At 56.1% G+C, this 16,116-nt stretch overlaps 1 protein-coding gene across 1 annotated transcript; it reads left to right on the top strand.

Moving 5' to 3' along the window:
- Positions 1-10,069: 10,069 nt before the first annotated feature.
- On the top strand, positions 10,070-12,246 carry LOC139228517 (transcription factor JunD-like). The gene has a single exon (XM_070859586.1). The coding sequence runs from the start codon at positions 10,187-10,189 to the stop codon at positions 10,922-10,924; it is 738 nt and encodes a 245-aa protein (XP_070715687.1). The 5' UTR covers positions 10,070-10,186; the 3' UTR covers positions 10,925-12,246.
- Positions 12,247-16,116: the final 3,870 nt, after the last annotated feature.

Below are 16,116 nucleotides of genomic sequence, written 5' to 3'. Positions count from 1 at the left end.
TCATGGCTGATCATGCAACTTAAGTACCTCACTCCTGTCTTCTCTCCATACCCCCTGATCCCTTTAGCCGTAAGGGCCATACCTAACTCCCTTTTGAATATATCCAACGAACTTTGGTAGAGAATTCCATAGGTTCACAATTCTCTGGGTGAAAAAGTTTCTCCTCATCTCGGTCCGATATGGCTTACCCCTTATCCTTAGACTGTTACCCCTGGTTCTGGACTTCCCCAACATCGGGAACATTCTTCCTGCATCAAACCTGTCCTGTCCCATCAGAATTTTATATGCTTCTATGAGATCCCCTCCCATTTTTCTAAATTGAAGTGAATATAAGCCTAGTCGATCCAGTCTTTCTTCATATGTCAGTCCTGCCATCCCAGGAATCAGTCTGGTGAACCTTCGCTGCACTCCCTCAATAGCAAGAATGTCCTTCCTCAGATTGGGAGACCAAAACTGCGCATAATATTCAAGGTGTGGCCTTACCAAGGCCCTGTACAACTGCAGTAAGACTTCCCTGCTCCTATACTCAATTCCTCTCGCTATGAAGGCCAACATGCCATTTGCTGCCTTCACCGACTGCTGTACCTGCATGCCAACTTTCAGTGACTGATGAACCATGACACCCAAATCCCGTTGCATCTCCCCTTTTCCTAATCTGTCACTATTCAGATAATATTCTGTCTTCCTGTTTTTGCCACCAAAGTGGATAACCTCACATTTATCTACATTATACTGCATCTGCCATGCATTTGCCCACTCACCTAACCTATCCAAGTCACCCTGCAGCCTCTTAGCGTCCTCCTCACAGCTCACTCTGCCACCCAGCTTAGTGTCATCTGCAAACTTGGGGATATTACATTCAATTCCTTCGTCCAAATCATTAATGTATATTGTAAATAGCTGGGGTCCCAGCACTGAACCTTGCAGCACCCCACTAGTCACTGCCTGCCAATCTGAAAAGGACCCGTTTATTCCTATATGTGTGTTTACGTGTGTGTGCGCTGTATATGTGTGTTTACGTGTGTGTGCGCTGTGTATGTATTTACACGCGTGTGCTCTGTGTATGTATTTACACGTGTGTGCTCTGTTTATATGTGTTTACGTGTTAATGTGTGTGCTCTGTGTATATGTGTTTACGTCTGTGTATATGTGTGTTTACGTGTGTGTGCGCTCTGTATATATGTTTGCCCATTTGAGGGAGGTACCAGGAGCAGCAATTTAGGGGAGATGGGGGGAAAAAAGGCAAAAAGAGAAGCGTGGACTTCTCGCTCTGCCCCCGACCCCCAATTCGTGTCTTGTTCTCAAGGAAAGAACAGAGGATCCAATCCACCATCATATCGCCCAGAATCCCCCCTACAGCCAACCCAGCACTCCCAGTCCAGTACAGCCCAGCCCGGTACAGTACAGTACACCCAGCCCAGTCCAGCACGCCCAGCCCAGCCCAGTACAGTACGCCCAGCCCAGCCCAGTAAAGTACACCCAGCCCAGTACAGTACAGACCTGCCCAGTTCAGTACAGTACACCCAGCCCAGTACAGTACAGACCTGCCCAGTTCAGTACAGTACAGTACACCCCACACCACGTATTGTGCTGCCGCAGCCAGCGAGGGAATTCCAGGCGGACTCGACACTCTGTGTTGTTGCCTGGAGCAGTTACCAGGAGTACAAAAGGGCACGTGTTATCCAACTGTAGCAAAGTTATCAGTGGTTTATTCAAGGGTTTATCGACATGCTGAGGAACTGATAACCATAAAAGGCAGTGTTTATGTCAAGGTATTCGGGCACCTCTGCACTAAACATTCTCACCAAATTCCTTCCTTGTCACGAGTCGCCTTTTCTCCCACCGCTCTGGGAAAACCCAGCACCCAGGGAGCCACACCTGGGGGTGCACAGCTTGGAGAATTAACCGTCCCCACACCAACCAACCTTCCTCCCCCTTCTACAGAGTAAAGCTCCCTCTACACTGTCCCATCAAACACTCCCAGGGCATGTACAGGGGGTTAGATAGAGAGTAAAGCTCCCTCTACACTGTCCCATCAAACACTCCCAGGGCATGTACAGGGGATTAGATACAGAGTATAGCTCCCTCTGCACTGTCCCATTAAACACTCCCAGGGCAGGTACAGGATGAGATTAGATACAGAGTAAAGCTCCCTCTGCACTGTCCCGTCAAACACTCCCAGGGCAGGTACAGCACGGGTTAGATACAGAGTAAAGCTCCCTCTACACTGTCCCATCAAACACTCCCAGGGCAGGTACAGCACGGGTTAGATACAGAGTAAAGCTCCCTCTACACTGTCCCATCAAACACTCCCAGGGCAGGTACAGCACGGGGTTCGAAACACAGTAAAGCTCCCTCTGCACTGTCCCATCAAACACTCCGAGGGCTGGTACAGGGGATTAGATACAGAGTAAAGCTCCCTCTGCACTGTCCCGTCAAACACTCCCAGGGCAGGTACAGGATGGGGTTAGATACAGAGTAAAGCTCCCTCTACACTGTCCCATCAAACACTCCCAGGGCAGGTACAGCACGGGTTAGATACAGAGTCAAGCTCCCTCTACACTGTCCCATCAAACACTCCCAGGGCAGGTACAGCACGGGTTAGATACAGAATAAAGCTCCCTCTACACTGTCCCATCAAACACTCCCAGGGCAGGTACAGCACGGGTTAGATACAGAGTAAAGCTCCCTCTACACTGTCCCATCAAACACTCCCAGGGCAGGTACAGCACGGGTTAGATACAGAGTAAAGCTCCCTCTACACTGTCCCATCAAACACTCCCAGGGCAGGTACAGCACGGGTTAGATACAGAGTAAAGCTCCCTCTACACTGTCCCATCAAACACTCCCAGGGCAGGTATAGCACGGGTTAGATACAGAGTGTAGCTCCCTCTGCACTGTCCCATCCTGCAGCACCAGTGTGACCTTTGCCACACTAGCCAGCCTGCCGTGTATCAGTGAGATTGTCCAGATGTGCTCTGGGGTCTTTGAGCCGACTGGAATGAGAGGTGGAGAGTGTGGGTCCCAGCCAGCCGGGAGAAGGTGCTCGGGTGAGGAGTTCAGTGTTGACTCTGTGTGGTGTGGGCTGGTGTCTCTGATGATGAGGGCTGGAGATTTGTGCAGTCAGCGGAACAGTTTGCCCACTATCTCTGGAACTGCTTGCGGCTCAGCTCTGACTCACAGCAAGATTAAGTGTAACTTTTCCTACATGTTTGTGGGGAGGGGGCTGGCAGGCAGTGGGAGGGGGCTGGAGAGGAGGAGTCATGGAAGTCACATCAAAGCTCCCCTCCTGGAGGGAGGGCCTGAGAAGGAGCTGCCCTCTGCAATGTTACTGTCTGTCTTCACTCACAGAATTAATAATCTCCCCACCCCAATCCTCTCACAATACCTGGCTGCAACACACCTGGACCTCCCTAACTCTACAAAGATCAGTCAGTTGGCATCGCACCCCTTCAATGTTTCACAGAAAGTTTGTAGCTGAGATTGGATTAGGAGCTGTCTGAATGCACTGTTTCTGGAGCGTTACAGCGCTCAGTGACTGTGCCTCTTGTTTCTGGCCCTGATCTCTGTCTATAAATAACACTGACGTGACTGCTGATCTCAATCCTACGTCTCTCGTTAAGGAAGCCCTGCCTCCTCTGTTGAGCCAGAGACGCAGCCCGGAGTGATCGAGGCAAAGGTGCTGAATATACTGGGTCAGTAGTGGGAGCCGATAGACTGCCAAAACTACCAGCACAGCAGGCAGCTGGGTACAGTGTCCTGGAATAAATGGCCCAAGGTTTTTGAGACTGGGCTGGGCTGAGCTGAGCTGGGCTGGGACAGGGCTGACCTGAGTGGGGCAGGGCTGGGATTGGGCAAGGCTTGGGTTGGGTGGGGCTAGGCTGGGACTGGGCAAGGCTGGGGCTGTGCTGGGCTGGGACTGGGCAAGGCTTGGGTTGGGTGGGCTAGGCTGTGCTTGGCTGGGACTGGGCAAGGTTGGGGCTGTGCTGGGCTGGGACTGGGCAAGGTTGGGGCTGGGCAAGGCTGGGACTGGGCAAGGCTGGGGCTGTGCTGGGCTGGGACTGGGCAAGGCTGGGGCTGTGCTGGACTGGGACTGGGCAAGGTTGGGGCTGTGCTGGGCTGGGACTGGGCAAGGTTGGGGCTGTGCTGGGCTGGGACTGGGCAAGTTTGGGGCTGATCTGGGCTGGGACTGGGTAAGGCTGGGACTGGGCAAGGCTGGGGCTGTGCTGGACTGGGACTGGGCAAGGCTGGGACTGGGCAGTGAGCAGGAGGTGAGTTGGGAAAAGGACTGAAGACACGACAAAGAGATTGGTTTGAAGGAGAATGTTGGATGGTTTAAGAGGAGGCGGAATGGCTAGAGAGGAGCGAGGAAGTGCTCAGGGAGCCAGTGCCAGATAACAGAAGCTTGGACATTGGGTTGGGGTCAGTCACAGAGAAGCTGGGCCAAGGAGGAAGATGTTTGTTTGAATAACTCCAGGTGACAGTGCAGACAGGAAGAGAGTGAAATGGAGATTACACCTCATTGAACAGACTGGCTTATATTGATGGCCCCTAGTCTGGTCTCCCCCACAAGTGGAAACACCATCTCTACATCTACCCTATCGAACTCTTTCACCATATCAGGACACCCCTTCGCTTTCTATTTTCTAGAGGCCCAGCCTGTTCAATTTTTCCCGATAGGTTAACCTCTCACTTGTGGTATCATTTAAGTAAATCTTTCTTGCCCCTTCTCCAACCTTGATATGTTTGTGGGAGCTTGCTGTGCACAAGTTGGCTGCCGCGTTTCCTGCATTACAACAGTGACTGCACTCCAAAAGTTCAAAGCACTTTGCAATGTCCTCAGGTGATGAAAGGCACGACACAAGGGCAAGGCTTTTTTTTTCTAACTACTCTTTCCTCGCTAAGTTCCTTGCCAGTTCGGCACCCCTCCGCTCACTCATAAGCAGTCCCTTGTATCGAGGATGACTTGCTTCCACGCCAAAAAGGGATGAGTTCACAGGTGTTTCAATGAAGGACCTAATATTCCAGATCCCGAAGGATGGAAGATGCCTGTGCGTGGATTTTTTTTAATGTGGAGTGGCCGTTGCACACCAGCCACCGCACGGACTTGACAGAGCTAGGTCTTGGTCCACTGGCAAGGATTACCCAAGACTAACTGGAGACCAGCTCTGCTGCACAGACCGAGCACACGCACATATCGCAGTGTGGGCTGGTCCGTGCTGCCCCTGGGTGCGCTCACTAACCCCTGTTGGAATCACATCAGCCTGCCCACTGGCATCAAACTCACCAAAAACAGTCTCCGTCACTGCATGTCATCCCTCCGTGGCCAATCTAAACGCTCGGTCTCTCTGCCTGCCCTCCGCTGCCTCGCCTGAGTGACACACGTTCCAAAGGGTCCACACCCACCTGTCCTCGGCTATCAGAGCATCTCGAGCAGTGTCTGCACCTCCTGCACCGTGCTATCACCTCTCATGTCCCCAACCTTTCATCCTTGGCCACTCCTATTTTCCTCATCTAAACGTTGCCCCTCAATAACATGACTCACGTGTTCACCCAGCCCAACTCTCCACCCCTCCTCCCTCTGCCTTGCCCCCACACCCACCTTTCTGTGGCTTATATGACATCGAGTTGTGGATTAGTCAGAATTTCCTCCACAAAGCTCTTCCGCACCTACCTCCATAACGCCAGCCTGATCCGCTCCTGCCTCAGCCCAAACCCTCATCTATGGTTTAGTTTCCGCCAGTCCCAACTCCTCCACGCTCCAAAAACTCCACTTCATCCGAAACTTACATACTCTCCTTCACAAAGTCCTCCTTCAAACTTATCATTTGCTCTCATCACCTGTTCTAAACTCTTTCAATATTACCCATTGCAGCTGAGCCCCCACTGGAAGGTGCACGTGTGCAGTTGTTGCATGGGGAACGGGGCGGGCTTGCTCGTGATTCCCCCCATGGTCAAATAACCAGTTAAAACTCACAGCCTGGACTAACCATGCAGAATATCCATGTCCACTTAGGCAAAGTACCAGAGGACCCGTACCCCAGTGAGAGTCGACACCTTCAGGGGAGGGGGGACCCGTACCCCAGTGAGAGTCAGCACCTACAGGGGAGGGGGGGCCCATACCCCAGTGAGAGTCAGCACCTTCAGGGGAGGGGGGGCCCATACCCCAGTGAGAGTCAGCTATTCGGGGGGGGGCGTACCCCAGTGAGAGTCAGCACCTTCAGGGGAAGGGGGGCCTGTACCCCAGTGAGGGGGGGGCATACCCCAGTGAGGGGGGGTGGGCATACCCCAGTGAGGGGGGGGTGCCTGTACCCCAGTGAGGGGGGGGCATACCCCAGTGATGGGGGGGGTGCCTGTACCCCAGTGAGAGTCAGCACTTTTAGGAGGAGACGGGAGAAACTCAGGTGAGGGGAGTTTTCTAAACAGATTTTCATAGGAACAGAGCTCCTTAAAGTGATTGGCTGAAGGCAGCCTGAAGTTATGAAGGAAGCTCTCTGTCGCTGTGACAAAGGGGCTCCGCCCAACACACGAATCTGCTGACAATGAGCCGCCAGCTGTGTGTTTCCAGCTGTGTTTCTCTTCTCATCTCTCTTGTGAAGGAAGTGAATCCATGACAACACGCTTTTACAGACTAATCAAGTGTTTCCAGTTCAGGCTGACAGTCAACCCCTTGTGATTTTAAAACTGTGTCACTACAAAATAAGTGGGCCCGCTGTCTGTGGCACCATTACTTGTTACAAATCTCAGTCCCCAACTTTGACTAATGTTGGCCCCTCATTTTTTTATGTGGAGAAGATGTGTGTTTATTTAATATATACTTTCGCCTGGGTCAGAAGATTGTGGGTTCAATCTGCACATTATGGCTTTAGCAACTAATCTAGGCTGACACTCCCAGTGCAGCACTGAGGGAGTGCCGCACTGTCGGAGGGGCAGTACTGAAGGAGTGCTGCACTGTCGGAGGGGCAGTGCTGAGGGAGGGGTAGTACTGAGGGAGCGCTACACTGTCGGAGGTGCCGACTTTTGGATGAGACGTTAAATCGAGGCCCCGTCTGCCCACAAGTGCACGTAAAAGATTATGTGGCCAAGGACAGATCAGGGAAGTTTTCTCCCGTGTCCCAGGCCAACATTCCTCCCTCAGCTTACACCACGCTGTAAGATTATCTGGTCATTTACTGTCATTGCTGTTTGTGGGATCTTGCTGTGTGCACATTTGTCGATGTGACAAAAGTAACTCATCGGTGAGGGTGTGAAAAGGGGAATATAAAGGCGAATTCTTTCTTGGAAAGTTCACGTCTGGGTTCAACTCCTTCCTTCCCCACACTGCCTCCTACTTTCTACACCCCCCCACCTTTTGTCTGCCCCCTTTCCCTCTCCCACCCACTTTTCTCCAGCCGCCTGTCCCCCCCCACCCCTCTCCCCCTGTCCCCCCCAGCTCGCATCCCCCTGTCCCCCCGCTCTCTCTCCCTGTCCCCCTCAGCCTTCACCCCCTCCAGCTCTCTCCCCCTGCCCCCCCAGCTCTCTACCCCCGCCCCCCCCCAGCTTTATTCCCCGGCCCCCCCAGCTTTCTACACCTGCCCCCCCCCAGCTCTCTACCCCTGCCCCCACCCCAGCTCTCTCCCCCTGCCCCCACCCCTCTACCCCCGCCCCCGCCTCAGCTCTCTCCCAATGCCCCCGCCCCAGCTCTCTCCCGCTGCCCAAGCTCTCTCGCGCTGCCCCCCTCCCCTCTCTCTCCCTGCCCCCCTCCCCTCTCTCTCATTGCCCCCTCCCCTCCCCTCTCTCTCCTTGCCCCCCTCCCCTCTCTCTCCTTGCCCCCTCCCCTCTCTCTCCTTGCCCCCCTCCCCTCTCTCTCCTTGCCCCCCTCCCCTCTCTCTCCTTGCCCCCCTCCCCTCTCTCTCCTTGCCCCCCTCCCCTCTCTCTCCTTGCCCCCCTCCCCTCTCTCTCCTTGCCCCCCTCCCCTCTCTCTCCTTGCCCCCCTCCCTCTCTCTCCTTGCCCCCCTCCCCCTCTCTCCTTGCCCCCCTCCCCTCTCTCCTTGCCCCCTCCCCTCTCTCTCCCCCCCTCCCCTCTCTCTCCCCCCCTCCCCTCTCTCTACCCCCCCCCGCTCTCTCTACCTCCCCCCCCCGCGCTCACTCTACCCCCCCGCGCGCTCTCTCTACCCCCCCCACGCTCTCTACCCTCCCCCCGCGCTCTCTCTACCCCCCCGCTCTCTCTACCCCCCCCCGCTCTCTCTACCCCCCCCGCTCTCTCTACCCCCCCCGCTCTCTCTACCCCCCCCGCTCTCTCTAACCCCCCCCCCCGTGCTCGCTCTACCCCCCCCCGCGCTCTCTCTTACCCCCCCCGCGCTCTCTCTTACCCCCCCCGCGCTCTCTCTTACCCCCCCCCGCGCTCTCTCTTACCCCCCCGCGCTCTCTCTTACCCCCCCCGCGCTCTCTCTTACCCCCCCCGCGCTCTCTCTTACCCCCCCCGCGCTCTCTCTTACCCCCCCCGCGCTCTCTCTTACCCCCCCCGCGCTCTCTCTTACCCCCCCCCCGCGCTCTCTCTTACCCCCCCCGCGCTCTCTCTTACCCCCCCCGCGCTCTCTCTTACCCCCCCCGCGCTCTCTCTTACCCCCCCGCGCTCTCTCTTACCCCCCCCGCGCTCTCTCTTACCCCCCCCGCGCTCTCTCTTACCCCCCCGCGCTCTCTCTTACCCCCCCTCCGCGCTCTCTCTTACACCCCCCCGCGCTCTCTCTTACCCCCCCCCCCGCGCTCTATCTTACCCCCCCGCGCGCTCTCTCTTACCCCCCCGCGCGCTCTCTCTTACCCCCCCGCGCGCTCTCTCTTACACCCCCCCGCGCTCTCTCTTAACCCCCCCCGCGCTCTCTCTTACCCCCCCGCGCGCTCTCTTAGTCCCCCGCGCTCTCTCTTAGCCCCCCGCGCTCTCTCTTACCCCCCCCCGCGCTCTCTCTTACCCCCCCTCCGCGCTCTCTCTTACACCCCCCCGCGCTCTCTCTTACACCCCCCCGCGCTCTCTCTTAACCCCCCCCGCGCTCTCTCTTACCCCCCCGCGCGCTCTCTTAGTCCCCCGCGCTCTCTCTTACCCCACCCCCCCCCCCTCCGCGCTCTCTCTTACCCCCCCCCCGCGCTCTCTCTTACCCCCCCCGCGCTCTCTCTTACCCCCCCCCCGCGCTCTCTCTTACCCCCCCCCCCGCGCTCTCTCTTACCCCCCCCCCGCGCTCTCTCTTACCCCCCCCCGCGCTCTCTCTTACCCCCCCCCGCGCTCTCTCTAACCCCCCCCCCCGCGCTCTCTCTAACCCCCCCCCCCGCGCTCTCTCTTACCCCCCCCCCCGCGCTCTCTCTTACCCCCCCCGCGCTCTCTCTTACCCCCCCCACCCCCCCGCGCTCTCTCTTACCCCCCCCCCACCCCCCCGCGCTCTCTCTTACCCCCCCCCACCCCCCCGCGCTCTCTCTTACCCCCCCCCACCCCCCCGCGCTCTCTCTTACCCCCCCCCCCCCCCCCCCCCGCTCTCTCTTACCCCACCCCCGCGCTCTCTCTTACCCCACCCCCCCCCGCGCTCTCTCTTACCCCAACCCCCCCCGCGCTCTCTCTTACCCCACCCCCCCCCCGCGCTCTCTCTTACCCCACCCCCCCCCCGCGCTCTCTCTTACCCCACCCCCCCCCCGCGCTCTCTCTTACCCCACCACCCCCCCCCGGCGCTCTCTCTTACCCCACCACCCCCCCCCGGCGCTCTCTCTTACCCCCCCCCCCCCCCGCTAGCTTCGGGGCTCCCGCTCTTTGCCCCCTCCCGGTCCACCTTAAATGCAGGAGCCACGTGACTCTTGTCGCCCCGCCTCCACGCCCGAAACCATGACGTCACCCCACAACGCACCGCGCTGTTTAGAGTACACAATCCGTCTCTGTGACAACGGGCGGCCAATGGGCGAGTCGCATGCAAAACAGCCCGGGGAGGGGGGGGTGGGGGGGGTTGGAAGACGTCACCGGCGGCCAATGGCAGAGCGAGAAGGTGACATCATGGGCCTGGGCCGGCACGTGGTGCGAGGGGATATAAAGGCGAGGCCGGGCGGCGAGCGGTAGAGAGCGGCGGAAGAGCCGGGGAGTGAGAGTAAGGCATAGTCCGAGGCTCCTGGAGCCGGGGAGACAGTCAGGCCCGAGCCGGGGACGGAATTACGCCGAGCCGAGGGCCCGGGCATGGAAACGCCCTTTTACCATGACGCCGGCCGCAGCATGAAGCAGAGCCCGAGCCTCAAGTGCCGGCGGGAGCCCGAGGCCTCGCCGCCCTCGCCCGACCTGGGCTTCCTCAAGCTGGCCTCGCCCGACCTCGAGCGGCTCATCATCCAGTCGAGCGGCCTGGTGACCACCAGCCCCGGCCCGCCGCCAGGACCCGGCTCCCGTGGGGTGACGGACGAGCAGAACTCGTTCGCCGAGGGCTTCGTCAAGGCGCTGGAGGACCTGCACAAACAGAACCAGCTGGGCGGCAGCCCGGGGACTGGGCCTTGTCCGGGGCCTTGCCCCGGGCCCCCGCCGCCGGTCTACACCGACCTGAGCCCATACAGCGGGGCGACGGGCCCGGGCCGCGCCTACAGCCCCGGGCCTGGGCCCAAGGACGAGCCGCAGACCGTGCCCGAGGTGCCGGGCCTGGCCGACAGCCCGCCGCTGTCGCCCATCAACATGGACACCCAGGAGCGCATCAAGGCCGAGCGCAAGCGGCTGCGCAACCGCATCGCCGCCTCCAAGTGCCGTAAGCGCAAGTTGGAGCGCATCTCCCGGCTGGAGGACAAGGTGAAGAGCCTCAAGTGCCAGAACTCGGAGCTGGCCTCCACCGCCGGCCTGCTGCGGGAGCAGGTGGCCCAGCTCAAGCAGAAGGTCCTCAGCCATGTCAACAGCGGCTGCCAGCTGCTGCTCGCCCCCCAGGTCCAGGCCTACTAACCGCCCTGTGGGCCGGACAGCAGACCCACGAGCCGTGTCCCAGACTGGCCGACCCACCGACCCTCTGGGCAGGACACCGGCCGACCCACTGACACGTTGACCATATCTCTGATCTCCTGCCAGAGACCACCCGACCCACCAAGCTTCTGGACTGGGCATCGGCCAACCCACCGACGCGTTGAGCATATCTCTGACCTCCCGTCTGGTCCGAGGCTGCCAGAGATTGAACATCAACCAACCCATGAACCTTCTGGGCAGGACATCATCCCGTGAAACTACCTTCTGGGTTAGGACATCGGCCAACCCACCGACGCGTTGAGCATATCTCTGATCTCCCGCCGGGTCCGAGGCTGCCAGAGACTGGACATCGGCCAACCCATGCACCTTCTGGGCAGGACATCAGCCTTTGCACCGACGCGTTGACCATATATATATCTCTGATCTCCCGTCAGGTCCAAACCTGTAGGTCCGAGGCTGCCAGAGACTGGACATCGGTCAACCCATGCACCTTCTGGGCAGGACATCAGCCTGTGCACCGACGCGTTGACCATATATATCTCTGATCACCCTTCAGGTCCTATTGGGGATCTATGCAGGACATTACTGAGCATAAACTCATGGAACTTCTCGACAGGACATCACCTGATGCACCCGACCGATGGACCATGTCTCTGATCCCCTTCAGGTCCCACTAGGGTTCTGTGCATGGACCTCCCCTCAATGTAAACTCATGGACTTTCTGTGCAAGTCATCACCCAATGCACCCAGCACACGCTCATGGACCAAGTCTCTAAAGCCTCTTCCGGTCTGAGACTGTGCATGGACATCACCTGATGCACCCAGCCCAAACCCACGGACCATGTCTCTGATCACCCTTCAGCCACTCTTATGAAGAGAGATCCCTCCCTGAGGGGTCCAGGGCCAATCAGAGACAGTAACTTGATTAATCTCAGTTGACCAAAAACCAAATGACATTGTTGGCGAGCGCTTGTTGCTGCGTGCCTGTCGCCGTGCCATTGCTGTTTGTGGAAAGCTGATGCACGGACTGAGATATGATCTCAGACCACCCACAGACTCGCAGTGCACAGCTCGCCTCCTTCAGTGTTTGTTTGCATTCTGCTGCGAACTTTTTAAATAATTGTAAATAAGTGTCTGAATCTGTTACAACAATAGTGTTGGAAAGTATGTTTTTACCATTTGAAAGATGCTCTATTTATATACTGTGATGGGAACAGTCTGACGACTCCTGGTTGCTATACATTCCGATATGTATTGCCAGAATGATGTGATATTTGAATAAAAGTATTTTATGTCTAATATAATTGTTGATTTCTTTTGCATTATTGGTGGCGGGTGAGAATCCCACAGTCTGAGCCGGGGTACAGTGGGGTCTCCGCGGAGTTCCAGGTGGATAACAGACTGAGCCAGGCCGTCTATCAGCAATGGTCTATTCTGATGGGAGGTGCAGATGTTGCTCAGGTCGAATGGCCAATGTAGCATCAGTATTTTTTTAGATGTATATATTTGTAATGTTTAACTGTCATTTATGAAAATGAACTTTGATCAAACATCTATACCTTCCGCAATGCCAATATAATCTGTTACAGCTGATGTGTGGGCTGGGGATGCAATCTGACAGCTTTGCTCATTAGCTTTGGTGTTCTTGTGTTAGATGTCAACCATGGCTCAGTGAGTTGTGCACTCGCCTCCCAGAAGGCTGTGGATTCAAGTCCCCACTCTAGAGACTGGAGCACCAAACCATAGAATGATGCAATGCAGACTGAGGCTGTTTGCTCCATCGTGCTAGTCCCACTCCCCTGCTCTTTCCCCACAGACCTGACAGTCCCAGTATAGAACTGAGGGAGTGCGCTGCATTGTCGGAGAGGCAGTGCTGAGGGAGTGTGCTGCACTGTCAGAGGGGCAGTGCTGAGGGAGTGTGCTGCACTGTCGGAGGGGCAGTGCTGAGGGAGTGTGCTGCACTGTCGGAGGGGCAGTGCTGAGGGAGTGTGCTGCACTGTCGGAGGGGCAGTGCTGAGGGAGTGTGCTGCACTGTCGGAGGGGCAGTGCTGAGGGAGTGTGCTGCACTGTCGGAGCTGCCATCTTTTGAATGAGATGTTAAACTGAGGCTCCGTCTGCCCCCTCAGGTAAGCGTTAAAGATCCCACGGCACTATTTCGACGCAGAGCAGGACAGTTCACCTGGCCAATATTAATCTCTCAACCAACATCACTAAAACCGAATATCTAGTCGTTATCACATTGATGTTTGTGGGAGCTTGCTGTGCTCAAACTGACTTCCTACATTACAACAGTGACTACACTCACTGTGGGGGATGATCTATCTTGTGGTGGGGGTGGGGCTTATTCCTGCTGGATCTGAGGGCCTGATCAGGCAGCTCTCCAGTGATGCCCTGACCAGTCACAGTCGTGTGAAAGGGGGGCTGGAGGGTGGCCAGGCTATGCTGAGCAGCCTCTGCATTGTGCACATACACGGTATCGGAATGCCCAGGCCACAGGTAGAATAATGGATTCCTGTCCAGTGTCTGGCACTTGTTCAATTACTCTGGGTAAGTAACTCCCTCCGACTGTACGGCAGCTACTATTATGCAAAGTTAATTGGCTCGGAAATGTTGAAAGTTCTGTATCACTAAGATCACTTTCCCTCTCACCCCAACTGACCTGTTTCCCCAGTGTTGATTTGGGGGAGGCCGAGGGAGAATATTAATTCAACAAAGACACTTCAGACAGGTAGCAATGGGCACTGGGCTGAAGGAGATGTTGGGAAGAGTGACCAAACGCTCGGAGGTGGATTTGGGGGGGGGGGGGGGGGGAAGAGAATTCCAGAAGGTGACCCCCTCTCTTTTCCCCCCCCCCCCCCCACAAATGATTGAAAGCACGGCTGCCAACGGGGGCAGGAATGGGAGCTGGGGGCGTTGCAAGTGCTCAATACGGAGAGATGAGGCATGGAACGATTTAAACACAGGTGAAGATTTTAGAATCGAGACGTTGCAGGACCGGGAGCCGATGTCGATGAGTGAGTGCAGGGGGTGATGGGTAGATGACAATTGGTGCGAGTTCGGGCACGGGGCTGCCGAGTTTTGGTGATCTCAAGGGTGCAATCTGGGAGGCCGGCCAGGAGAGCGTTGGAATTGTGGAGTCTGGAGGTGTCGTTTGGGGGACACATTTTCCTTCTGCAGTTTCTGAATTTCCCTATCCTTAATGGAGACCAGTTCCACTTCCTTCTGTGTCTGCACTATTTATTTTTGCTCTTTGGTATTCGCTGTTTGAACACCAGATCAGCAGGCTAACCAAAGCAAGCGCTCTACTCGGAACTCCTTCACGGCAAACGAGCCAAGGGTGGGCAGAGGCAACGTTACAAGGACATCCTCAAAGCCTCCCTGATAAAGTGCGACATCCCCACCGACACCTGGGAGTCCCTGGCCAAAGACTTCCCTGAGTGGAGGAAGTGCATCCGGGAGGGCGCTGAGCACCTCGAGTCTCGTCGCCAAGAGCGTGCAGAAATCAAGCGCAGGCAGCGGAAGGAGCGTGCGGCAAACCAGTCCCACCCTTCCCCCCCCCCCCCCCTTCCCTCAAAGGCTGTCTGTCCCACCTGTGACAGACTATGGTTCTCGTATTGGACTGTTTAGTCACCTAAGAACTCATTTTTTAGAGTGGAAGCAAGTCTTCCTTGATTCCGAGGGACTGCCTATGATGATGAGCAGGCTGGTTATCTCACTGCAAACTGGTTATCTCAGCAGGGCAGTTCACAGCTTGTTACTACACACAGGAACTGCACAGCCCTCTGCTCTCAGCAGGGCAGCAGCTCTCGTATCTGAGTGTGACGGCCCAGAACTACCCGATGGGAGGAATGTTGGACTTTAGACAGGAAGTGGAAGCATAGAATCATAAAGACTTGCACTTATATAGTACCTTTCATCTGGTTGCTGAACCAGACTTTGCAACCTTGCAACATTTGACCCTGAAATGAGCTTCCGATCACATATATCTGCAGCATAACTAAGACCGCCTATTTCCACCTCTAACATCGCCCGTCTCCGCCCTTGCCTCAGCTCATCCGCTGCAGAAGCCCTCATCCATGCCTTTGTTACCTCTAGACTTGACTCTTCCAACGCATTCCTGGCTGGCCTCCCACATTCTACCCGACGTAAACTAGAGGCGATCCAAAACTCGGCTGCCCCCGTGTCCTATCTTGCACCGAGTCCCGCTCACCTATCACCCCTGTGCTCGCTGACCTACATTGGCTTCCGGTTAAGCAATGCCTTGATTTCAAAATTCTCATCCTTATTTTCAAATTTCTCCATGGCCTCGCCCCTCCCTATCTCTCTAATCTCCTCCAGCCTCACACCCCCCCGGAGATGTCTGCGCTCCTCTAATTCTACCCTCTTGAGCATCCCTGATTATAATCGCTCAAGGTCGTGCCTTCTGTTGCTGGGCCCCAAGCTCTGGAATTCCCTCTCTAAATCTTTCTCTCTTTTTTTTTTCTCTCTCTCTTTTTCTCTCTTTCTCTTTCTCTCTTCTCTCTCCTCTAAGATGCTCCTTAAAACCTACCTCTTTGACCAAGCTTTTGGTCACCTGCGTTAATTTCTACTTACGTGGCTTGGTGTCAAATTTTACGTCTCATAATACTTCTGTGAAACTCCTTGGGATGTTTCACTATGTTAAAGGCGCTATATAAATACAAGTTGTTTTACACGACCACCGGACGTCTCAAAGTGCTTTACAGCCAATGAAGTACTTTTGGAGTGTAGTCACTGTTGTAATGGATTGTACGTCACTGTTGTACAGCCATTCGGCCCATCTGTCCTGTGACAGAGCGATCCAATTAGTCCCACTTGCCCTGCTCTTTCCCCACAGACCTGCAAATGTTTCCTTTTCCAATTACCATTTGAAAGTTACTATTGAATCTGCTCCCACCGCCCTTTCAGGCAGCGCGTTCCCGATCACAACAACTCGCTGCGTAAACACATTCTCCTTATCTCCCCCTCGAGTTCTTTTGCCGATTATCGTCAATCTGTGTCCCTCTGGTTACCGACCCTCCTGCCCCGGGAAACACTTTCTCCTTATTTACTCTGTCAAAACCCTTTGTCATTTTGAACACTCCTATTAAATCTCCCCTTAACCTTCTCTGCTCTAAGGAGAACAGCCCCAGCTCCTCCAGTCTCTGCACATAACT

The sequence above is a fragment of the Pristiophorus japonicus genome, chromosome 18 (genome assembly GCF_044704955.1).
Source record: "Pristiophorus japonicus isolate sPriJap1 chromosome 18, sPriJap1.hap1, whole genome shotgun sequence".
NCBI classification, from domain to species: domain Eukaryota; kingdom Metazoa; phylum Chordata; class Chondrichthyes; family Pristiophoridae; genus Pristiophorus; species Pristiophorus japonicus.
The sequence above is the reverse complement of the archived record's forward strand: the minus strand, read 5'-3'. Positions and strand labels throughout refer to the sequence as shown.